The sequence below is a fragment of the Sorex araneus genome, chromosome 8, assembly GCF_027595985.1.
Source record: "Sorex araneus isolate mSorAra2 chromosome 8, mSorAra2.pri, whole genome shotgun sequence".
NCBI lineage: Eukaryota > Metazoa > Chordata > Mammalia > Eulipotyphla > Soricidae > Sorex > Sorex araneus.
The window spans coordinates 66,157,753-66,183,691 of NC_073309.1; the positions used below are offsets into that span (position 1 = coordinate 66,157,753).

At 37.8% G+C, this 25,939-nt stretch overlaps 1 protein-coding gene across 1 annotated transcript in view; it reads left to right on the forward strand.

The window, feature by feature from the left end:
- Positions 1-21,332, forward strand: part of PLPPR5 (phospholipid phosphatase related 5) — a 322,528-nt gene extending 301,196 nt beyond the window's left edge. Inside the window, exon 9 of the mRNA XM_055146503.1 lies at positions 21,102-21,332. Within this exon, the coding sequence (XP_055002478.1) occupies positions 21,102-21,236 (135 nt within the window). The 3' untranslated portion in view covers positions 21,237-21,332. The remainder of the gene's footprint in view (positions 1-21,101) is intronic.
- Positions 21,333-25,939: the final 4,607 nt, after the last annotated feature.

Genomic DNA, 25,939 nt, shown 5'->3' on the forward strand with positions numbered 1-25,939 from the left:
CTGATAAATTATAACCCTAGATTGGATTAAACAGGCCTTCTGATATGAGAAAAGGATTTGGGGGTGAAAGCTTGTTCTGCAGGGGTGGCCAATAGTCCTAGCATTTTTATCCAAGCTCTTATTATCTGCTTCTAAGTTTTGTGTAGAGAAAGCAAAGTTTTTCTTTCAGAAGTTGCATACTTATGTAACCTCCCAAATTATCAGTACTTGTTTGATAAACTGTAAGCTGCAGAGTAATTATAGCATGCAAGCATTCTTTATTTTTATGCCAGCAATTTATCCCATAATTATAGGGAATTTGTCATATAGTTAATTACCATAGATTATGAAGAAAAGTCATGATTTTTTTTCTGAAAGCTAAGTAAATCGGAACATCTATAACATTTGGGTTTGTGAAAAGAACTAATCATCTGTGAAAACTAGTCACTCAGATCTGAATGCCCACTAAATATTTAGGTTACCACTTACTCTTTTACAGCCTCTTTGTAATCTTAAATTCTAAAAGTCTAAAAGCATATAAGTAATGAATTATTATTTCACTTGTGGTACAGCTGCTACAATGGAATCTAGTATCATAGAATATTTTGGGCTAGTAAATTCTGGAGGCAGACTGCATAGGACTTCGGGGCAGTTTTGACCTGAGGCAGGTTAAGTGATATGTGACTCAATTTTTTCACACACAGAATGGTCAGTTTGAGAGTTCCATTAACTAATAGATAGAAAACTCTTAAACAATATCTGGTGCACTTCATCATCACCAATCATAACTGTTATTACTATTGAAGCATCCAAAATTATAAGATAAATCAAGATATGGAACATTTTAAACTCAATAGTGTAAAGTCTCTTATTTATAAAATCTATGTGTGTTTCACAGATCTTGCTGTATAAAATTCAAAACAAGATGTTTCTCTGGGTAGGTAAAAAAAGAACAGATAAAAGAAATAGAGAGACCCTAGAAATACCAATCTAATCAGTGCTTAAACCTACGGCTATTGTGTTTCCATCAAAGTGATTCTATCTGTAAGCAGAAGTTTTATAAACTTAACTGCTCCTTCATTTGGCACATCTATGTTGATAAGAGTTAGTACTTTTTGGTCTTATATTCCCTTATAGGCAGTAATGTCCACTCCTATCTCTAAGTACTTACTTTAGATTGAATGCTATTTATCCTATTTAACCTATGATTTTAAGTGTTTCCAATACTCAGCAAATATATTGATTTTGTGTCCTGATCATCTATCTGCTCTATTCTTTTTGATGGAGAGTGTGGTCCAATCACTTTCAGGGAAAGTATTGATACAATATTTTTCATCATTTTTCTATGACATTTTTGGCTCTTTTCCCTTAGATGTTTTGTTTTTGTGAGTTATTTTAGTATCTGCTGTAGGGAAGAGTAGGTATAGTAAATGTCTGAACTCTTATTTATCTGATGATGTTTTTATTCTTCCCTCATATATGAATGGCAACCTTTGCAAAGTAGACTACCCTAGGTTGCATATTTTTCTCCTTCAGTGTTTTGGATGTAATTCTGTTGTTTTCTTGTTAGTATGGTTTCATGTAAGAGATCTATTATGGTTTTGATATTCTTTCCTTTGTAATTTACGTTTTGATTTTCTCTTGCTGCTTTAGTCTATCTTGGTTTTGCCACTTTGATTACAGTATTTTGGTGTTGTTTTATTTGGATATATATATGTATATATGTGTGTATATATATATATATATATATATATATATAGTTTGGAACTCTCTGACCTCTTAAATCAATGCACTGATCTCCCTCCACTAATTGGAGAAATTTTCAGTTATTATCTTCTCCACTAGTTTTTCTTCCTTCCCCATTCTCATTTTCTTCTCTTCAGTTATTCCTAGGATCTGAAGGTTGTTTCTCTTGATGTTACCTTTAAGTATTTTAAATTCTCTTTCTTTTTTTAATGTTGCTTTCCAGTTTACTCTTCTTTTGTGATGCTAGCTTGTATTTTGTCTTTCATGGTCACTATTATGGTCCTTGGCATTTTGAAATCTGTAGCCTTGAATTAGTAGTGTATTCTTTATAACTTTAAATTTTATTTCAATATGTTCTGTAATATTTTGCATTAGTTTATTATTTGAGTTTATTAAATTTTTTGTCCAAAGCTCCCTTCATTTCTTCTACCATCTTGAAGTCTGTTGTTCAGAAATCCTCCTCAGAAGGTATCAAAGTTTTTGATGGGCATGAGGACTTCCCTGGATGTCTGCCACTTTGTGTTTTAGATGCTAATTTCCTTGGCTTTTTAACTGCTCTGTTTCATGATTGGAGAGTCTGGAGCTGATTAAGAGATTCAGGGTTTGATTGTTCACTGACACTTCTATGGTCTGAGGTTGGCTGAAGTGCCAGGGATGGAGATGAACAGATGTGTAAGACTAAAAGTTTGGATGGGGGAAGTCTCTGACCTGCTAAGTACCTGGAAGTGAAGATGTGAGTCCACTCAGGCAATGCCCACCTGGGTTCTCAGAGCACAACTGCCAGAGGCTGGATGGGAAGGGTAGGACACAGCAGTGCAAGAAAGAGGTTAAAGACAATGCAGGTAGTATCCATCTGGTTGGGACCAGTCTGCAATAAATCTCTCTGTTTTCCAAATGGTCTATGAAGGTGAGAGGTTGGTGGGCAATAAATATGGCATGACATATATACAGACAGGTTCTGGGGAAGAAATTCTGAAATGGCACAGAGGCTGGAGCATTGAAGTCTTTGCCTTGCACACTCCTAAGCAGAAGGTGGCACAAGGGTGGGACTATGGATGCTGTTCACCAACTTTCACTCAAAGCAGGTCTCATGATGTCTGAATCCAAGTAAAATTATTCACCATTTTTAAGCTGCTAACGAGGTCCTAATTATGCTTCCTTGTATTCACTACTGATAATGTTCAAGTTGTTCCTTGCAAATATTCACCCAGAGTAATTAAATTCCTATGGTTCTGAAGCCCGCGATTGATTGGAGGCCCCTCCTGGTTACAGTTGGCCAACTGGGCTGTAGTTTAAGTGGAAAGACCGAGAAGGTAGTACTTCTTGGATCCTGTGGTGCCAGTAACAACACAAACTATATCCTCCATGTCTTCAAATCAAAATGTATTAGAAGAACCCTTGATTATTCATGAAAAGAGCTCAAGTATCATTGATAAATTTCTTCCAATTCATTTTAGGAAAATAAGTTGAGCTTCTAAATCCTTGTTCAGATACAAATAATAAGGACAATTAATTAAATTATTTAAAATTACTTCATGACAAAAATATTTCAAAAGGGTATGCTTTGGGGAAAAGATTATAATATACCTAAATTTCTAAATTTATTATTAGCAGAATATTGTTTCTATTTTCATAGACATTAAATAAAACAGATTAAAAGAGGCAAAAGATAAGTAGCACAAAATGTATAATTAGGAGACTAATGTAAGAAATCAAAACATATCATGGCAGGAGTAAGACCAATAATAGGATTTATAATACCAAAATCCTCACTGGAGAAAGTCAAATCATTTAAGGACAGGTGTTAGCATATATAGTAATAGAATAAAAATTGGGAACCAAGGTATAGTAAAACAGGTAAGGTGCTTGCTGTAATGTAGTGAAATTCAGTCCCTGACACTATACATGGTACCCCAGAGAGATCCCTGAGCACAAAGCCAGGAGTAAGCATGGGCACTATCAGGTATGGTCCAGATAGGTGGTATCTGTTGTATCATTCCCCAAAATAAGGAATAAAATTTATTTGATCTGAGAAAAAAGAATAAACAATGAAGACCAAACAGGGCAACTAATAGTGAATCTCTGTAGATCTTAAGGAAGAGGAAAAAGGAGCTCCAGCAATATCACTACTGTGAAGATTGATCCCTGAGTGCAGAGCCAGGAGTAAGCCCTGAGCACTGCTCAGTATGGTCCAAAATTGACAAATCATTACCTAAATTCACACATAAAAATAAATAAAGAGAAGACTCTAATAAACCAAATCAGGGATAAAGGGGGAGATAACACAATAGATACCATTGAAACTCGAACGATCATCTAGGATTGTTATGAAAATCTTTATGTCATGGAGAATAACCAGATACAGTGTTGGAGTCTTATAACCTTCCTAGGCTGAACCAAGAGCAAACAGGACACCTGAATAGAACAGTTACTATCAGAGAGATTGAAGTGGTAATCAAAAGTCTTCCCCCAAACAAAAGCTCAGGTCCAGTGGGTTTACTAGTGAATTTTTTTTAAACCATTAAAGAAGACTTACTTCCATCCTATTACAGTTACCTTCCAGAAAGTTGAATAAACAGGAACTCTCGAAAACAGTTTATATGAGACAAATATTATCCCGGTACCAAAAGCAGACAGATACACTACTAAAAAAGGAAGAAAGCCTTGCATGTTGCCGACCCTGGTTAAATTCCTCCGCCCCTCTAGGAGAGCCCAGCAAGCTACTGAGAGTATCCCACCCGCATGGCAGAGTCTGGCAAGCTATCTGTGGTGTATCCGATATGCCAAAAACAGTAACAAGAAGTCTCACAATAGAGATGTTACTGGTGTTCGATCGAGCAAATCGATGCACAATAGAATGACAGTGACAGTGATCCCTGATGATATAGACATAGACATTCTTAACAAAATATTAGCAAAAAGAATCCAACAATTCATCGAGAGGCAATACTCAATGACCAAGTAGGATTTATCAAAGGGATGCAAGAATGGTTTCACATATGCAAATGAATCAACAGAATACATTATATCAGTACAAGAAAAATTTTAAACCATATGATTATTGTGGCATATGCAAAAAAAAGTCATTTGACAAGATATAAAATGCATTCATAATTTAAAAAAAACTGAATAATGGGGCTGGAGTGATAGCACAGTGGGTAGGGCGTTTGCCTTGCACGCGGCCGACCCGGGTTCAAATCCCAGCATCCCATATGGTACCCTGAACACCACCAGGGGTGATTTTTGACCTCTGTGCATTGCTGGGTGTGACCCAAAAAGCAAAAAAAAAAAAAAAAACTGAATAAAATGAGGACTGAAGAAACTTTTCTCACTCCAATATAAAGCCAATTACCATGTACCCAGAGAAAAAGTCATACCCCAAGGTGAAAAAAAAAATCAAAATCAAAGCCATCCCCTAAGATCAGAAGGGAAAATGAAAGCCTTCCTTCCCAGAAAAGGTTTTCACTCTCACCACTATTTGTCAATACTGTATTAGAAGTTCTTGCCATAGCAGTTAAGCAAAAAAAATTAGTAATGGCATCCAGATTGTAAACGAGAAAAATCAGACAATCACTATTTATAGATGGCATGATACTATTCTCAGAATACTCTAAGTACTTTTAAAAAATAGAAAAATAAACTTTTACAGCAATATGGCAGTGTCGAAAATCAGCACTCATAAATCCATGGCATTCCTATATGCAAACAATGAAATAGAATACAGATAAATAAAAATAAAAACCATGCCATTCACAATTGCACCTCAGAAAACCTAGTCTTTGGGAATCAGCTTAACAAAAGAAATGAGAGACAATATAAAGAAAATATAAATGACTTCTAAAAGAAATAAAATAAGAACAAGGGAAATGAAAACACATCCCCTGTTTATAGATTTAAAAGATTACTGTTGTCAAAATGGCAGTCCTACCCACTATACAGATTTATTGAAATCCCTATAAAAATACCTGTGGCACATTTTAAAGACATAAGCAGAATGATTTTGACATTTGTATAAAGCAATGATTCCCCACATCCACCCTAAATAGCCAAAACAATTCTAGGAAGAACAAGACAGGAGGCTCAACTTTAAACTATACTGTAAAGCTACAGTCATCAAGACAGTGTGGTACTGGAACCAAGACAAATTCTCAGACCAATGGAGTAGAATTGAGAGCCCAGAGACATTCCCTCAGATATATAGATAGCTAATTTTTGACAAAGAGCTAATAGCATGAAGTGGATCATGTAAAACCTCTCCTACATATATACATATGTATATACAGATACATATACATATATACATGTATAAAATTCAGACGCCTAACTCACACCATTCACAAAAGCCAGTTCAAATGAATTAAAAACCTTGATATGAAACCTGAATCCATAAATTGTACCGAGAAAACCATAGGCAGACATCTTCATGACATTGCACCTAGAAGCATCTTCAGTGAATCAATGCCATTGGCCAAGCAAATGGAAGCAAAGATAAACAAATGGGGTCACATAAATTAAAGAAACATCTGTACTGCAAAATGAAATATGATCGTAAAAAACACCTTACAATCTGAGAGAAAATTACACAACTCTTAAAAATGTAGCAGAAGATCTTAACTACCTAACTGAGCAATATACAAATATTTAAAGATCTTGAACTGGGAAATGTTGTGATGTGAATGAATTGAGAGAATATTATAAACTGTATAAAAATAAACTGGAGGCCGCTTGGTTGAAGGGCGGCGGCTCCTGTGAAAAGCCTCCTCTACCAAGAAGCGTTCTCAGACTCAGAATCTGAGGAAGTGGTAGCTGGCTCATCATACCCGTCATTTTCCTCTGATTCACTAGAAGTGGGGTCATACAAGGGAGGTGGTGGTCTCTCTGGCTTAACATCAACGTTAATTCATCAGTGGCAGAGCGATTTTTGCTCTGAGAACGTGTCTGCACTGGAAACGCCTTGAGCTGCTTTCGGGGTTTGGGTACGGGAGCAGCCAAGCATTGAGCATCAGGCTTCTTTCTAGGCTTGGGTATGGGAGGAGCTGAGGGTAAGGCTCTCTCCATAGTAGAAACTTTCTTTACTTCATCCTTAAATTTAAAATCCTCTCCGTTTAACTCCTGAGGAAAGCCTCCCATAGCATATCTAACTTCCTCCTCCTTGGAGGTACCTTCCAAAGCCTTGAGAATGGAATTAATGATTTCCCAAGTTACCCAGAATTCTTTGGGGATTCTAGCCCCTTCTTTAAATTTCCTAAAGACATTACCCTTAATCTTTTCCCAAACCTTAGGCTCTAAAGTACCCTTATCTGAAAACCCAGGATGAAACTTATAGACAATTTTTAAGCAGGACCGGAGTTGGTCCCGAGAAACACGATGCCCAGTTCTCTTTGCAAAATGCTTAATTAATTCAATAAAAAACTTGCCACGTTCAGTTTGGCGCGAAAAATTTTGAGCAGACTTCTCGCGGCACTGTTTTTGTCCCATCTTACTGGGGCAGTATGGCTAGAATTTTAATTCACTGCACCACAAAGTTCTGTTCTCCTACCAAACTTTTCTAGAGTGGGGTTCTACCGAAACGCTATTCTTACCTTTAGTTGCACACCGGTTGGAGGTTCGTGCATGCACAGGGACGCCAGTTGTATAAAAATAAAAAGAAAAGAAAGGTGCAGGCGAGGGAAGGGACGGAGCCAAGATGGTTGGTCTCACTTGCAGTTTATTCCAATCTCATCTCCGTTCTCCTCTGATTCTCCTCCTGCTTCTTTCCCCCCCATCCTACTTCATTCTCTCTCTCTCTCTCTCTGCCTCTCTCCCGGCTCTCGGTCTCTCTCTCGATCTGTGGATCTGGCCCCCAACCCACTCTTACAGCCTAGTTAAATCTCCACAGCATGAGGGGGTTGGGGCGTACACATAGGTGTGGTCAGCAATAGGGTAAGGTTCCTTTCCCTCAGGGGATGCTTCTCCTAGGACTTAATTCTCTTTCAGCAGGAGGATCCACACAAGGGCGGAGTCCCATGAATGTGTTTCTCTTCTCCTCAGCCAGCAAACATATAAGAATTCATAATATTAATCATTTTGTATGGACACAATAAGAGATGCATTAAAGCTTATAGAATTGCTCTCCTGGGGCCATCTCAATCTCAGACTACAGTGCTCAGGCCAGATCAGTCTTTCCTATCCCTGGCAGGATCCCAGTCTCATAATTACTATTGGATCATGACAGCATTTGTCTATGATCAAGCTCTTAACTTATAGTTAAGAATTAGGCACTTTGGCCAGGCCCATCTCGATGCCAGGGTAGCACATAACTCACCGCTTGCCCTGGATCCTTCCCATCCCACGTCGGGGACCCTACTTTGGGGTGCTAGGAACTGAGGGCAACTGAGGCTTAAGTGGAGAAAGCAGATGCCCGGGAGGGAATAATATTCGAGGCCAATTAAGTCTTAAGTTATAAAAACATAATATTGTCTTCTTGTGTCTATACAAAAAGACATAGCTTTAAAGTAAATTATTCAAAAGGCACAAGAAGAGGAGAGAAAGGCAATGTTATAATATGCAGTGTCCTAGGAAGTTCTGACCTTACCAATTAACAGAGTTTGATTAGAGGAAGAGCAGATAAACTGGTAGAAGTGGTTACAGATAAACAAAGGAATGGGAGTTTTTCGGGAGCACTTTGATGGGTGTGACTGATAAACCTAAGCTCCTAGTGGCAATGGGAGAAAGGACAAAACAATGATATCCAACAATAAGCAATATAAATAATTAAATAAGCTAGTAAAAATAGTAAAAGAAACGGTGCACAAATACAAAAGTTTAAAAGAAAATATAGCTTTTAAAGAAAATCTGTCATTGTCACTGTTACTCTGTTGCTCATCAATTTGCTCGAGCGGGCACCAGTTACATCTCCATTGAGAGACTTGTTATTACTCTTTTTGGCATATCGAATATACCACAGGTAGCTTGCCAGGCTCCGCCGTGTGGGCGAGATACTCTCGGTAGCTTGCCGGGCTCTCCGAGAGGAATGGAGGAATCAAACCTGGGTTGTGTGTGCAAGGCAAACGCCCTACCCACTGTGCTATCACACCAGCCCTTAAAGAAAATATTACTGACAAAAATAATTTATCCTAAACGATATCTAACAAAGTTGAAGATTTTATAAAGGAGAAACTCAGCAATACCTTTCATTCTTGGCATTGCTAGCTCAAAAATATAGGCTCAAAATTTTACATTATTTTGTTGTTCTTGGTTTGTAGCCACACCTGGTGGTACTAAGACTTACTCCTGGTTCTGTGCTCATACACTTCACCTGGAGGTGCCCAGGGGACCATATTCCAGTGCCAGGTATAGAACCCACATTGGCCTTGCTTACAGTAAGTTCCCCTACTTGCTGTACTATCTCTCAAGCCCTTAGGCTCAAGAATTTTTAAAAGATAATAGAGGAAATGACTCTTGCTAAACCTTTTGTCTTGCAAGTTTGGGTTGTAAACATTGTTTTTGCTTTTGTGGGTCACACCCAGCCATGCACAGGGGCTACTCCTGGCTCATGCACTCAGGAATTACTCCTGGCGGTGCTCGGGGACCATATGGGATGCTGGGAATCGAACCCAGTAGGCAAAATCCCTACCTGTTGTGCTATCGATCCAGCCCCTGGGTTGTAAATTTTAATCCCCAGTGTCATCAGCATGCACCAAGTGTAGTCCTGGCAGCCATCATTTGTGAGCCCAAACTCCACAAACAATTCTGACTGCAAGCACCACCACTGAAGACTACAAGCCCAGGCAAGCACCCAAACTAAAAAGATGTCTGAGCACCAACGTGAAATCTCCTGCAGGCACCTCTGTCAAGCACTAGTGCAACTTTTGGTCATAAAAACGACGACATCAATAGAGAGAAATGGGGAAAAGAAAAAGTTGCCAAAATTAGTTAAAAACAGTATTAAAAGGCCAATGACAATATGTGAGCAATATGTAAATAATACTTATTTTTATGTACTTATGTATTTATGACACCTAAAAATAAGATTCCCACTTTCAGTGGTGAGAAATCAATGATAGGAAATAGCTTGTTCAAAATAGAGGATACACTGAGAGAGCAAAATTGGTAACTGAAATCTCCTTACCTGAGAAGGCATAATACAAAAAGGTGAATAACAAAGATGGTAAGGCCTAGACCTCAAAGAACAAGAGTGTCCGCCCTTGAAACTGACCTGACATCGTTTGGTAGAATCTTCTTAGTGGCTGATTCTGAATAGGCTGATTAGGTCATTCATGTGACACAACGGTGTAAAATGGATGTTTATTAAACTCTAGAAATTGTTTCTCCATGTTCTGGACACTGGGTACAGACAGACTCTGTCAGCTATGATGGTTTGTAGATAGCCGTCTTCTCTCTGCAATTGCACGTAGCAGAAGGGATGGGGAGCTCAGTGGACTCTTATCCAAGAGCACTAATCTCATTCATGAGGATTCAACCCCTCAGTATCTCGGTGTCTTCCAAAGGCCCATCTTCAAGTGGTTACATCAAGATTAGTTTTAAACACAGGAAATTGGGTGGCCAGGATGGAGGAAACGACACGGCAGCATCCTGCCTGGAGCAGCGTTTATTTAACTGTCCCCGTGATATACAGTGGAAAAGCACTGTTAGCCTGGTGTCATTACTAAAACCACTCTCCCACTCCCACTCTCCCAAATGGCTGACCTTTTCTCAGTGGCATTTTCTGGTCCTCTGTGTAGCGATTACTCTTGTTGATAACTAATGGGGAAGGGAAGTGCCTTGGCTTTCCTTTCACTGAACCTCCCAGGTCCACTTGCCATCATCTTTCATCACAGCAGCCAGTCACTGAGCAAACTTCTGTCCTTTCCCTCTTTCCCCCACTCTTGTTATCACTCTGAGGTAACACACTGACATTTTAGATTTGCATAGGTAAGCACATGCAAATGATGTATGCACATGCTGTATCAATTTTCACTTGCCCCATACAGAATATCTAAAGGAACGCAATATAGCAAGAGAGCAAAAATACAAAAATTGTAAGAGTACATATAAGAGGCTAGAGAGAGAGAACAGGTTTTACCACACTTGTACTCCAAAGACTCAGGATTTGATCCCAGGCATAGGATTGTACAGGAAACCCATGGTAGTTTCTGTAGTGTGGTTATCATGTTTGCCCCACATGGACCCCCTAGCACAGAGCCAGAAATAAGATCTTAGCACAGTTGGGTGTCACCCAACATTCCTCCCCCAGACAAATACAAGAGTGGGACTTGATAGAAAATGGAATATTTCTAAGTATTCTAATAGGATTTAATACCACATATTTACTAAGTCACCTGGACCATATTACTTGACACCCATCTTGGAGAACTTTGAGGGCTAATTATGTGTATATAGCCAAGTGTAGAAAAATACATTCAGGAAAAAAATCATTGTCTTCCATTAAATCTCCCATTAATTTTTCTTAGTTTGTGTGATTTAATTAATTAAAACAGAAGAAAGGGAAGGTAATGATAGGAATAATTTGTGAGATTATGGCTTTGTAATTCATTTAAGGGACTTTTCTCCAATGTGACTACTCAAGATCTGCTCGGGATGGGAGATGCACCCTGAAAGCTGATTATAGACTGAACATGATGGCCACTTAATACCTCTATTGCAAACCACAACACCCAAAATGAAAGAGAGAGCAAAAGGGAATGCCCTGCCACAGAGGCAGGTTGGGGGGAGTGCGGACTGGGTGGGGATGCTGGGAGGGATGCTGGGACCATTGGTGGTGGAAAATGGGCACTGAAGGGATACTCGACCATTGTATGACTGAAATGCAGGCATGGAAGTTTGTAAGTCTGTAACTGTACCTCTCGGTGGTGATTCACTAATGAAAAAAAGAAGAAGAAGCTCACAGTATAAAAGTTCTCCTGCTTAACAGAAGCATTGTCTGACAGAAAGTGGTAAACAATGATGACAGCTCCAGAACTCTAGAAATGTATTAATGAGTATGTACTATTACAGACGGAAATTACTGTGTTTAATTCCCATGGCAACTGCAAAGGACATTTATATGCATAGGAAAATTCTAAAGCCACTCAGTGTGACTTAGAAAAGCATAGACACTGACCTTTACATTGTTTTACAGATTGTATAATCGTAATGTTCAAGATGAAGGCTGGACTGAATTTAGAAATCGGGGGATGGAAAGCTAATGTTTTTTTAGCTAGAAATCAGTTTTAAAGTCTGTGTTGGCTATTAATAAGTAGGTGTGATTAGACAACTCACAACTTACCTGTAAATTGATACAAATACTGTAGAAGAACCCATGTAGGTGAATTGTTAGAACTAAAAGATCACAAATAAATTAAGGGTACAAAGTAGGTGCTTAATACAACTTAGTCCTATCCCATCTTTACAGAATGGTTTCCTTAAAAGGGTACTGATTTTATTTTGAATGAAAACACCCTATATGTGTGTTTTGTGGATTTAAATTTTGTTTCCTGCATTTAAATTTTATCCATATTCTTTGTCATATACAGCACACATGGCAGAAAATATTACAGTATAAAATGATCCATACATTAATGTCACAGCAACAGCAAAATAATTCTGCAGTTCCTTGCCAAGACAAATATGATTATACATTACTGTACTCTCTATGATAAATTCCTTTGAGGTTTCAGAATGTTATGCATGAATAACTATGACAATCTATTTAAGATTCAGTTGCTTTTCTATAATGCAAATGTTTATTTTATAGGACTACTGAACTTAAATAAAGCTGTTGTACAGGACCTTGTCAAAACAACTTTGTTAAAGTGATCAAATATTGGAATAGTTGATAGAACTAAATACACTCACATTTGAGGCATAGTTTCTCAATCTAAACTCCGAGCACTTATGAAAACATTCAAGGAGCTTGAGAGATAGAACAGCTGGTAGAGTACTTGCCTAGCACACAGCCGACCAGAGTTAAATCCCTGATACCCCATTTGGTCCCCTGATCGCCATCAAGAGTGATCCCTGAGCACAGAGCCACTAGTAAACCTTTAACACTGCTGTGAATGCACCACCCACTCCCCCAAAAAACATGAAAAAAGACAAAACATTTGAAATAAACAACTGTTAAACAAATGTTCTCATTTTTTAGTAATTATTTTCGGGGGTGCCATGCCTGTGGCACAGAGGATTTGCTCCTGGCTCTGCATTCAGGATCACTCCTGTTGGGCTCTGGAGACCATATTAAGTGCCAGGATCAAACTTGGGTTGGCCAGGTCCAAGGCAAACACCCTTGTACTTTCTCCAGCCCCTTGTTTGTTATTTTTTACTTTTACTTTTAAAAGTTAATTTAGAAAATAGAAATAGAAGCATATTATTTTCAACAGCCACCAACAAGTTAGAAAACTTCCACAACCTGTTATGACTTTGCAGTATGTCATTTTTATTTGTGCTTCCATTTATATGGTATATTTTCTTCCCTACTGTTTAAAAACTCTATATAAAGAATAGAAGCCAGATTTTTAAAAACTAATAGATATTTTTAAAAAACACCTTTTCATTAAAATATTTCTGAATATAAACACACTTTCTAATCTCATTCATGTAAATAGAGATTTGGGCTGCATGTTTACATGATAGGGTTGCTTCGAGAGAAGAAAACAAGATGAATCAAAAATCCATTCCTGGTATATATATAGTTAGTTATTCATGGGAATTTGCTCATACCCATTCATTCTTTTCTTCTATCAGATTTATTTCCCAAATGGTGGCCTCTCTAGGAGACAAAATCAATGCCCTCAAGATTAATCAGGATGACCACAACATTATGAAAACAAAAATTTTTGAAGGAATGTGGAATTTTATTTGGCTAAGTATAGGAAATAAGTAACAATCTCTTCCCTGTTCCAATCTAAGGATCATGAAGTACGAGAGGATTGGTTGTTTGGGGTCGTGTTGTTATTTTACTTTTGTTTTCATTAAAGAAGCAACAGACAATATGTTAATTGCTTAAAATTTCAAAATCTGGATATGTAAAAAAAAATGAACCAGAAGACATGTATTATATCATAGTGATTTTTGTAAACATTTTGTAAACACACATAGACAAACAAACCCTTGTCTATGTGTGGGTTTGTGTATAGCTCAGGATTTCCCTGAAGGGTCTTTTTGTAACTTGTGTTAGTCATGTGACAGTGCATCAAAGGTATGTTACAGATCAATAGACATATATGTCTATTGATATATATACATAGACATATGTATATTGATATATGTCCTGTGCATACAAATGAAAGCTAATCTTAAATAAGAAGAAAATTTGGGCTGAATTATACAATAGCTGACCATATAAAATACAAGTGTAGTTTTTATACAAATAACTTTTGATTTTACAAAGAGGCAGGCTAAGCAATTTGCACATCAATTTACAAATGGTCTCTGTCTCCTGAAACAAGAATATGGAATTGTTCCATTTTATGTTCATGTTCAATTCTTCCATTTTCATGCTTATATTACTTCATAACTCAAATTTATAATCACTCTATAAAATGATAGAATTACATATGAAAGTTCTAATTCATATAAATGAGCCATTTGCTTTTTTAGACATACACGTTTGCTTCTACATCCTATTTTCTACTAAAAGCATTTGGTTTTATTAATATCCAAAGCCCTTGCCAGCAGTGGAGACTATTATTCTTAATAATCTTCTAGATCAAAAATAATATATACCACCTATCCATTTGCTTTTTTTTGTGACGAACACAAATTTCAAAGAATTAACTAGCACATCGATTTTAGTACAAACTTGAGTTTTGTACTCTCGTGTAATGGCTGAGTCCTATGCTTTTAATTGAGGTTTATTAAGACATAATTTATATATTATATTGTAAAACTTTCTTTTAGCATAGTTTTATGAGCTTTGAAAAATCCAAATCATCACTAGAATTCACTATAAAACATTTATGCTATTCCAAAAATGTCTCTCCTGAAGCCATAGCGGCAGTATGGGGATTAAAGCAGGCGAATGACCTGGTTTAAACTTTGATTCCTCATATGGTCCCACAAGCACCTTCCGGAGTGATCCCTGAGCACAGACCCAGTATAGTTTTAGGGTTTTTTTTTTTTGTTTGTGTTTTTTTTGTTTTGTTTTTTGTGTCACACCCGACAATGCTCAGGGGTTAAGTCCTGACTCTGCACTCAGGAATTACTCCTGGCAGTGCTCAGGGGACCATATGGAATGCTGGGAATCAAACCCGGGTCGGCCGCAAGCAAGGCTAATGCCCTACCCGCTGTGCTCTTGCTCCAGCCTGCCAGCATAGTTTTTCATCGTTGCTGGCTATGACCCAAGACATCTCTCTCCCCCCAAATTAAAATGTTCTCTCCTTCCTTTGTGTGTTCTACCTCTGTTTCCTCCTAACCCCTAGCACCGTGATCTTGTCTTCTGTTTTACCTTTTTAAAATAAATACAATACTCACATGTAATAATATGCATAAACTTATATAGTAGCCTTTGAAGCCCGTGATTTTTGTTCACTAGCAGAATGAATTTAAACTTCATTCATGTTTTGAATGCATACTTGCATTGTAGTAGTAGTTTATTATTTATTTTCTCTGGGTAGCATTTATCTATGTTTTTTTCTCTGGGTAGTATTCTAATGGGTGTATGTGCCACCCGTTGTTTTAATCCATTGAAAACCTGGGGAAAAAATTGGGCTGTTTTCGGTTTTCTCACAATTATGAGTAAATTGTATGCCTAAATTCATATACATGTTTTGTGTAAATATGTTTTTCTATATATATGAATATTTCAATCTTGGAATGAGATTACTGGAGTTAATGGTAAATGTATATTTACCTTCACAAGAAAATTGCTCTGTTTCAGGAATAATGACACATGAATTTTGAATGGTTTTGAAATGAATTGTTCTATGGCTGACTAATTTTTTTGGAGGGAGGGTGTTAGGCCACACTAAGTGGCCTTGCCCCCTGTTGTTAGGGCTTGCTCCTAGCTTTGTGCTCAAGGATCACTTGTAATGGTGCTCAGGGGACTATTTACAGTACCAGCAATCAAACTGCAGTTAGTCGTATACCTTAGTCCTGTAAAATTTCTCTGGCTTTAGCAAGTTTTTTTCCTAACCTTTATTGTATCTTGATTTACAAAGTTATTCATAGTTGGGTTTAGACATCAGTGTCACATTGCCTCCCCTAGTGTTCCCAGTTCCCTCTCCTATCTCCCCACCCCAGTCTGCCATCTTGACAAACACCTTTTTAAGTTTGGTTATTAAAGTTTGGGTATCAAACATCATTTCGGTGTTATTGACTCTGTGGTTTGTATATTTGTCTCTATCATTCCTTAAGACCACCAATGAACCTTAACCCTTTCTTCTTACCCCAGACCTCCACTGTCTTTCCATTTTCTCCCTGTATTTTGGGACCAAGAATGATCTAGGTAGCTCCACTTTAAACCACTGCATTTCTTCATCCAGTTATTCCAAATACCACATATAAGTGACATAATCTGTATTTAATCTTCTCCTGGCTTACCAATCATTTCACAGAATATCTTCCAGTGCAATATGTAGCAAATTGTATGATTTAGTCATTCCTTACAGCTGCGTAGTATTCTGTTGTGTATATACACCACATCTTCATGATCTACTTACCTGTGATTGAACATCTTAGCTATTGTACCGGGTGCTGCAGTGAATAATGGTGTACACATGTCCTTTCGAATAAATGTTTTTATGTTCTGGAGGTAGATGCCCTAAAATAGAATTGTTGGCTCATATGACAGCTTAATTTTAAGTTTACTGAGAATCCTCCATACTTTTTTGCCTAGGGGTTGAGCCAGACAGCATTCTAACCAGCAGTGGATGAGTTTTTAAGTGAGAAGTTTTAAACAGCTTCTGTCTATATAAGAATTTATCATGTATTTGCTCCATTATCCACATCCTCTAACTCTTCAAGTACCTTTGGGCTGTTTACTTTGCAACTCTAATGCATTATTAAAAATTAAAGGGAAACAAAATTAAGAAAAGTAGAGCTAGATTAAAATACTAGTATGAATCAAAGCCTGGGAGACGGCTCAAAGGGCTGTGGTATATACTTTGCATGCAAGAATCCTGAGTTTAGCCCCCAGCACCACATTATCTCCTGAGCATCACAGGGAACAACACAGTTCTTTCTTCCTGCTCAGTACCACCACGTGTATCGTAACAAAAGAATGCAGGAGGAGTGGGGGCTGGGGGACAACTGAGTTGCAGTTTATGTGTGAATTATGTTTCTACTCATGTGTTATAAGCAGTAAACAAATTTAATCATATGTATAACTTATCTGAATCATGTAACAAATATCAAATAAGAGGCAACATGGTACATTTCCCAGGGCTCCTGAGCCCACAGTCTTCTGGGGAATTAGAATGTTTTATAAGCAAATACAGGACAAGGTGCTGGTGGCTTTGCTAGAGGAGCATATAAATAAATTTCTCCTAACTTGGCAATGTTTACATAAATTATACAGGGAGGTCTACAGGTCTTAGTAGTCAAGTAAGGAGAGATGATAATATTCCAGATAGAGGAGTCAACTTCAATAAGATTTTGTTTGACAGATGAGAAGAGTATGGAGACATAAAAGAGGTTTGAGAATATCATTAAAATATTAAGATGGGATCTAGAATAAGATCTAGAATTAAAAAGGAGCAAGATGGATTGGAGCCAGCAAATCAACAATCAGGATATATCCAAAATGAAAATTTGTAGTATGAGGTAGATAGGGTAGAGAGTAAAGTGGAATGTTTACATTTCTAACATTATTCGTAATTGAGAATATAGTTATGATATGGACTGAAGACCTGTAACGTTAAGGGGTTAAGAAAATAACCAAATACACACTTTTACCAGGTAAATAAGCATGTCTGTATTAATTAACATACATGGGGTTTCATGTCAATATGTTAGTTAACATTAAATTAAAGTGAAATACAATACTTCTTAACTTGTGTTTGTTTAAATATATTCCTTTACATATGGATCAGTCATTCCTCGCCAGAAGTGTTTTTTGCTCTACTTAATTTTTCAAGGTGCTCATGGAAGTGGGTATGTTGCATGGTTTGAATGTTTGGGCATTTTTGGAAAGTTCTAACTTGTTATTCCCCAATCAATTAAAGCTTACCCTTATTTATTATCTAATTTTAAAGGATGAATGATTGGGAATCTGTTTGAAATTTACCTAATTATTAACATTGTATATATACTTAATATATTGAAAATTATCTCTTTGATATTTTTTCTTTTATATACTTTTCCAATCAAGTGTGTTTCATTTCAAACAAAAATATAATAAACCCTTAAAACAAAATAGAAAAATAAACAAAAGCTTTTCCTACAGATTTTTTCAACACTGACATATCATGAAGCTCTAAAAAAACGAATAAATGCTACAGATTGCAGTTTTTGAAACAAAAATAATATTTAATTTTTGAGAAACATTCAAGATCATTTAAGTCACTATCATTTTTACTGGACATATGAGAACATTTTAAATAGACCATTAATTTGATCTCCTTGACCATGTTAATATATCTTTCATTTGTTTGGTTTTTGGGCCACACCTGGTGGTTCTCAGGGCTTGCTCCTGACTCTGCAACTGAGGGATCACTCAAGACTGGGATCAGGGATTACATGTAGTGATGTGAGTCGGGGGCCAGTAAGTGAAGGGTGGAATCTTGGTCAGCTGGTTGCAGGGCAAGCCCCTTACCCACTATACTATTGCTCTGGCCCCTAATATCTCTTTTCTACACCTGTAGACAGTGATTCTCAGACTAATGTGAAAGAGATCCATTCCTCGCAGCTCCTGCAGAAAAGGCAAATCCCTTGGCTGTCTGCTCCAGTTCTGATTCATTTGATTTGGGATTGGCCTGGATATCTAGCAGAGCCGGTGACTCAGGTGATTTGAATATAGATCCAACACTTGGCCTGGCTCCAGTGTGACCTGCAGGCTTATGATACAACAGTTTTCAATATGGGCTGCATGTTAGAATTATCTGGAGACCTTTTAAAAATCCTGTTGACTAAGCCACACCTCAGACCAAATCATCAGAGCTTCTAGAGTTGTAGCAGGATGATTTTACAGCACCCAGGTGATCCAATATGCAGCCAAGACTGAGAATCAACGCTCCTACAGATTCAGAGTGAAAATTCTTAGACTTCTGCTCCTCAGGACTCAAACACTTCATAAGATCTGTATCTAAGGCTCTGGTAAAAAGCTGTGTTTGCATCCTATTTAATTAGTCTATCCGAAGAAAAGTCACCTAGGGGCTTCTCCTTTCCCTGAGGAAAGACTCTCTCAGAAAGTAGCACTTAGCCCCTTTCTCCAGGGAATACATAAAGGAAATTTATGAATGGAAACAAAACTTTGTGCTCGTAAAAAAAAAAAAAGGAAAAAAAGAAGTAAAAGTTTCCTTTCCCAGGAATTCTGGTTCTGTCACCTTTCAGTTCTTAAAAAGTCTTCATAGCTCCAAGTTCTTAAAATAAGAACCTGCTTAACATAAATTTATCATAAGTTTCATAGCCTCCTCTAATCATTTCATCTTAACTGATGCCCAAATTATTTCTCTACTAAAATACCAAAATGGGAAACCTTTTTCTCTCAAGGATCATCTGGGTATTAATAGCATCATTTGCAAGCCATATAATACAGGCAGGCAGGCTGCAGGCAGCTAAAAAGAGGCAGCAGGACCAAACCACAGATTTGGTGGGCATTATAAGCTCATGGATTGGATTTTCCTCACCCCTAAAGAAAAACTTAATATGGCAGAATCCCATTCTTGGTAAACAGCAACTTTTCTTCCTTCTCTTTTTTCCACTCTCTTTTACTCTCCTCAGAGCACTCACTGGATGAATCAAGGAAGCAAAGAGCAAATAAACGAGACCAGTATTTGTTTGTGAAGTCCCTGATAAAGTATAGATTGGGTTTTATGGCAGAAGATTATGCAGCCACAGTTCCTTATCCTAAATCCTCAGTGATCAATTTTTGTCCAGGAACAACAATTTTATATTTTAGAGAAACGGTGCTCTGTGGGCTGTTACAAAGCCAGACCTTGCACAGCACTTTATAACCAATGATGGATATTTCTGCAGCTCCTCATAGAGCCACCATACCTCACAGAAGATCAGGGTTAGGTTTTAGCCACCCAATAAGTTTGCACAAATTTTTAAAAAAACTGAGTTTTCAAGAAAATGGCTTTGCTATTAGAATTGTAAATTTGTAAAACTGCAATTCTTAAAAAAGTTGCATTTTTGTTTCTGCTTTTATGCTGTGACTTATAAAAAACCATATTTTTAAGTAGAGAAATGGGATTTTTATATATATAATCTCACTTAATCTTAATAACAATGTTCTTAAGTAGGTAGTATTATTTTAATTTTGACTATGTCTTCTGAAGGTAATTTTTTGTAAACTCTTTTGGTTGCTACGGAACTCACACTGTTGGTGTTCACATTACTTAAATTCTACCTTTCCATACAGTTTCCTTACCAATAAATTGAATTATAAATCACTGAATTAAGCCCATGCATGGATCTTATTTTAAATTTAGGCTAAAAACATAAACTGATTGCTAACAACCTGCTATGAAAATCTAGAAGTTACTTATTATTATCTTTAAAAAGTTTGAACAAGTTGTTTAACTTCAAAATTTTGGCCTAACCATACAGAAGCATAGAACTTTAATTAAAATATGTACTTTGTCCAGACAGATTAGTTAGCACTTCATCATCATCATCATCATCATCATCATCCTGTTGGTCGTCGATTTTCTTGAGCGGTCTCAGTAACGTCTTCATTCGTCCTAGCCCTGAGATTTTAGAAGCCTCTCTTTACTTGTCCTTCCCAACAAAGGAGGCTCTTTCAGGGTCAGGGGAATGAGACCCATCATTGTTACTATCATTGTTACTGTTTTTGGCATATGAATACACCACAGGGAGTTTGCAAGGCTCTCCTGTGTGGGCAGAAAACTCTAGGTAGCTTGCCAGGCTCTTCCAGAGGAAGAACTAGGCTTTAAGATGTCTTCTGGAAGCTTGGTTTTAAGTCTCTGATGCTGGCTGTTGGTGGGATTACACAGCGCCGGGGCAGTTCCTGGGTGTGACCGCCAAACTACTGGAAAATGGGAAATCTGGGCGGAAGAGGCCCAGTCCCGATCCAAGCAGGCTTGGAGATATCAGACCTGGGTCCCACACACCTGGGTTCCTCTGCCGGTTCCTTCATGCATTCGGATGCATAATCGTCTGAAAGTGTGGAGAGGGGCCTTGAGCATAGCTGTGGCTAGGCTCCGGAGGTCTTCGGCCAAGGGAGCCAAAGTTAGTACTTAAGTAAACAAATAACAAAAACATATGTCTTGTAGATATCCCGAACCCAGCCTTTTGAGGATGTTCCAGAAGAAACTTCACAGGGAAGATCCTTTAAAGATTGTCTCACAAGGCTCTTCAGCTGGATAATGGGAATAAGCCACTGTGAACACCTTCAATTAAGGCAATAAACGTATGTGCGCTAGAGCGCACTGCTGTTGGAGTTGGTTGCAACAAAGCAAATACAGAAAAATGTGTCCTTCTGTGCAGTGTTCCATTATAACCCTAGGACTTAACACTTAGCAACAATTCCTGCTGTTATTGTCCTTCCAAGTATATATTTTTCTTTCAAACATATATACACATATACGTTCACTCATAAAAATAGATATTACTCAAATAATAGCCTCTAATAATGATAACTTTTGTAAAAAGGTCTTTTTTCCCACTTGAAGTTATCTTATGGCATGCCCTTGATTTTTTTTCAAAGAGAAATTGTAAATGGCAGGTGTTATTGGCTTCCCTTATCACCCAATTTTCATGTCATACATAAATGACAGTTTTGTTCTGTCTTTTTAAGTGACAACATAATTTCTACATATGGAACTGTGGAATAAATAGTAAAATAGAAGCTATCATGTAGAACTTAAGCTTCAATAATTAATATACTACAGACTTTCCAGTTTATCGAATTACAAATCCAAACTACTTTTCTGAAACAAGTGCTTCACTTCCCCCTGGTACCTCTGCACTCAAGGAAGAGATTCCGTATGTTGCTCATTGATGTGCTGTGGACTTGAACAAACACTTCCTGATGGATGTAGCACATTATGATCTTCAACTCCCTGGGCTGTGCACTGTTCTCCTACTCTAAATCTTGGTGTGCGTAATTATGGAAGTATCAGTAATGATACTGATAAGTACATCACCCTTTTTTCTACCTGGGACTCTGAATTAAACTTTCCACGCACGGGGCTTTGGTTTGCCGTAAGTGTGTTGGCACTATCATCCCTGCAATTTTGTGCTGGAAAAAGCGTTGTCACCTAGTATGCCCTGATAGTTTATTCCCCAAGATAGATGTTCTTTAAATACTAAATACAAGTCATGTGTGTGTGTGTTACTGGAAAAGGCTAATGGGGAAGTAAACAATATCATAACTTTCTGCATAAGAAGGATGTTATTTTTGTCTTTTTTTTTAATTTATTTATTTTTAATTAGAGAATCACCGTGAGGGTACAGTTACAGATTTATACACTTTTGTGCTTATACTTCCCTCATACAAAGTTTGGGAACCCATCCCTTCACCAGTGCCCATTCTCCACCACCCGTAAACCCAGTGTCCCTCCCACCCTCCCCAATCCCATCTCCCCCCCCACCCCACCCTGCCACTGTGGCAAGGCATTCCCTTCTGTTTTCTCTCTCTAATTAGCTGTTGTGGTTTGCAATAAAGGTGTTGAGTGGCCACTGTGCTCAGTCTCTAGCCCTCATTCAGCCCGCAACTCCCTTCCCCCACATGGCCTTCAACTACAATGTAGTTGGTGATCGCTTCTCTGAGTTGACCTTTCCCCGGAACATGAGGCCAGCCTCGAAGCCATGGAGTCAACCTCCTGGTACTTATTTCTACAGTTCTTGGGTGTTAGTCTCCCACTCTGTTATTCTATATACCATAGATGAGTGCAATCTTTCTATGTCTGTCTCTCTCTTTCTGACTCATTTCACTCAGCATGAAACTTTTCATGCCCATCCACTTAACTACAAAATTCTTGACCTCCTTTTTTCTATATACCTTGCTAAAGTGAGTTTTCTAACAGAATGATCGAGCTTTATAAATGCTAAAAATTTAAGGTTACTGGCTTGTCCTTTAGGAAATTTCTTCAGGAAAATCCAGGAAGAGCATCAATTGGATTTTTTTTTTAGACAACTAGATAAATGATCTGCCATCTACATTCTATGTTTTAGATTTGTTTGTTTTTAGACAGAGAAGTTAATGAAATTGTGGCTCCTATGTATTGCGCACGTTCATGCACGTTGAACCTACTATTAGCTTTCACTGTATTTTCTTTAACCTATGCAGTGTTTTACTTCCATCCATTTGTCTTTTACTTCCATTCAGTGTTTTACTTCCATCCATTTGTCTCTCTGCTAATGACCATCTTTTTCAATAAGCCCCAAGCAGAATTCCTCTAATACCATTCAAATAGGAAAAATGATCTCAGAGGTTAAAACTTAAATGTGATGTTAAACTGAAAGAGTTTTTTATCAGAAAAAAAAATGTTTCCATAGAGTCTTAGGAACAAAGTTGGAAATAAACTGCTGCCCTGGTAGGTTGACTTGTCACTAGTGCTGTGGCCTCTAGGAAAGGCAGCATCATTTTGAATTTATGGGCTGTGAAAGGTAGATATGCTAGTGGCCAAAACCTGATTTTGATGTCAAGACTGAATTCTTTATGTCCTACACTGTCACAACACGTTCACAGTGTAACTAGTGTTTAAGGTCCCATTTCTCAGGTGATCACTATTGGATGACAAACATCTCTGTTTGGGACAGTTCTGATCTTAGCAGGTTATCCCTGTGGTTACTGTTTCCTTTCCCCTTCAATATGCTCTGGTTTATGATTGCTAGATGGTCACCCTGACAATCACTGTATATTCTTTGTCTTTCACAGCTTGTACTTGTCACTTGGTTTTTCCTCTGCATCTGCCTTGCATTGATTAGCAGCTACTTGTTCCTGATTAAAATCCATCTCATGTACCAGATTAGTTTTGCCTTTTAAGGTGTTTTTTCTTTTTCAAACCAGTCTGTTTATTGAAAGAATCTGAAAATAGTGATAGGACTTTTCAACACCATTTGTTGTTGTTGTTGTTGTTTCTTGTTGTTTTTGTTTGTTGGTTGCTTTGGTTTTTTAGTTTTGGGGTCTCACCAGGAGATGTTCAGGAGTTACTCCTGGTTTTGCACTCAAGAATTACTCCTTGTGGTGCCTGGAGGACCATATGTGGTGTCAGGGATCGAGCCCTGTCCAACTCATGCACGGCAAGCACCCTACCCCATGCCCATGTACTGTGACTCTGGTGTCAGAGCTTTTCAACACTGAACTTTCAAAATATTAATAGTAGGGACCTTAGGGTACTGAACCATGTGTGTGGTGGCAAGGTCAGTGCACTGTTCTTTGCTGTGCAGACCTGGGCAGGCACTGGACACCCCTGGCTGACCAGACCGTCTGCTGTATGGCAGGGAATGGTCATCATAGTGAAAATGAGGTCAGCTCCACAGACCCAGGGTGCCACAGAGCCTCTCAGTCTATCCCATCCCAGCCAGGGCACTGCCCATCAGACTCAGCTGCTTCGGTGCCACTGGTAAGTATGCACGCGTCTGTTCCTTTTTATAGGTATGCTAGGCTATGTTTTGTCAGGAATGGCCCCTCTACCCCTTGAAACTGTGATTATCAGACTATTTTCTCCATTCACAGTTATTTTGTTATCTGTGGAGCGACTAAAAATAAAACTATGATGCACCATTTTCGAAGTTCTTAGGGCCTTTATGTGGTCAGTGTGTTATATAACTCTGGCATGTCCCTGTTTTTTTGTTTGTTTTGGAAAATAGAAAAGTTTATTGGAAAGTCGAAAGAAAGAAAGAAAGAAAGAAAGAAAGAAAGAAAGAAAGAAAGAAAGAAAGAAAGAAAGAAAGAAAGAAAGAAAGAAAGAAAGAAAGAAAGAAAGAAAGAAAGAAAGAAAGAAAGGAGAAAGGAAACAAAACTCCACATGTTGGAAAAAAATTCAGGATAGGACTAAGTTGTAGTTTGTTTGTTTTAAATCCTGAAGTCATACTTGCATCTTTTAATAAGGAGAACTGAAATAAATACATGATCAACTGCATTTTCCAACAATTTCATCATGCTTTTTGTTGTTGGTTGTTTGGTTGGTTTGGGGGTCACGCCCAGCAATGCTCAGAGCTTATTCCTGGCTCTGAGCTCAGGAATCACTTCTGGTGGGGTTTGGGAGACCATCTGGGGTGCAAGAGATCAAATCCAGATTGGTCACATGTAAGGCAAGCACTCTGCCTACTAACCTTTCTCTCCAGTCCCCATCATACTTTTTTAAAGTGGGAATTTAAAGTTGGTAAGGTCTTCTCAAGACAATGAAAATTCAGCTTGCTTATTTTGCTCCTCACTGATTCATTTACCAATAATGTTTTCCTCTGGGATTAAGTCAAACCAAGTTATAATTATATCCTTCTAACTGTTGTTTAATATGCCTAAATTCAGTCAAAATAAATTCAATTTTTTCATACACAGTGAGATATATTTAATTAGTTAAAATACCTTAACTTGAAAAGACTTCCAAGTACATGGAACAAAACTCACAGCAAATATTCCTTAAATGAAGTCCTATGTATATCTTTGACTTACAAAGAATCAATATAAAAGCTGTAGCTAGAAGCTTTCAGGAGACAATGTGATGAAAACGCCCTTTGCAATGCTGCTATGGTGGAGGCTGTCACTCCTGTTTGATCTTGACATATCCCGTGTGGCATGATTAATGATGCCATATCAATTTCCATTGTACTATTTCAGTAGTCATGAGGCAGCCTGTTGCATATTTGAATTCAATTAAACACCAGCCATTTCCTAGGGCTTACTTGGATACACTTCTATTGCTTAAAAGGGAAAAAAAAATTCTCTGTAAAGAATTCCGTGGTTGAGGTAAACAACAACGGAGATTGCAGTTTAGAGTCTGGATTCATGCATGAAAAATCAAGTGTTTAAGTAGATCTTTGTCAACTAGCAAATGCCATTTCAGTCTGAGCATTTCACCACCTCATTCGGTGCCATCTGTCTCACAGGGAGCAATTAATCTGAAACTCCAACATGCTGCATTAAAATTCCATTAACACTGAA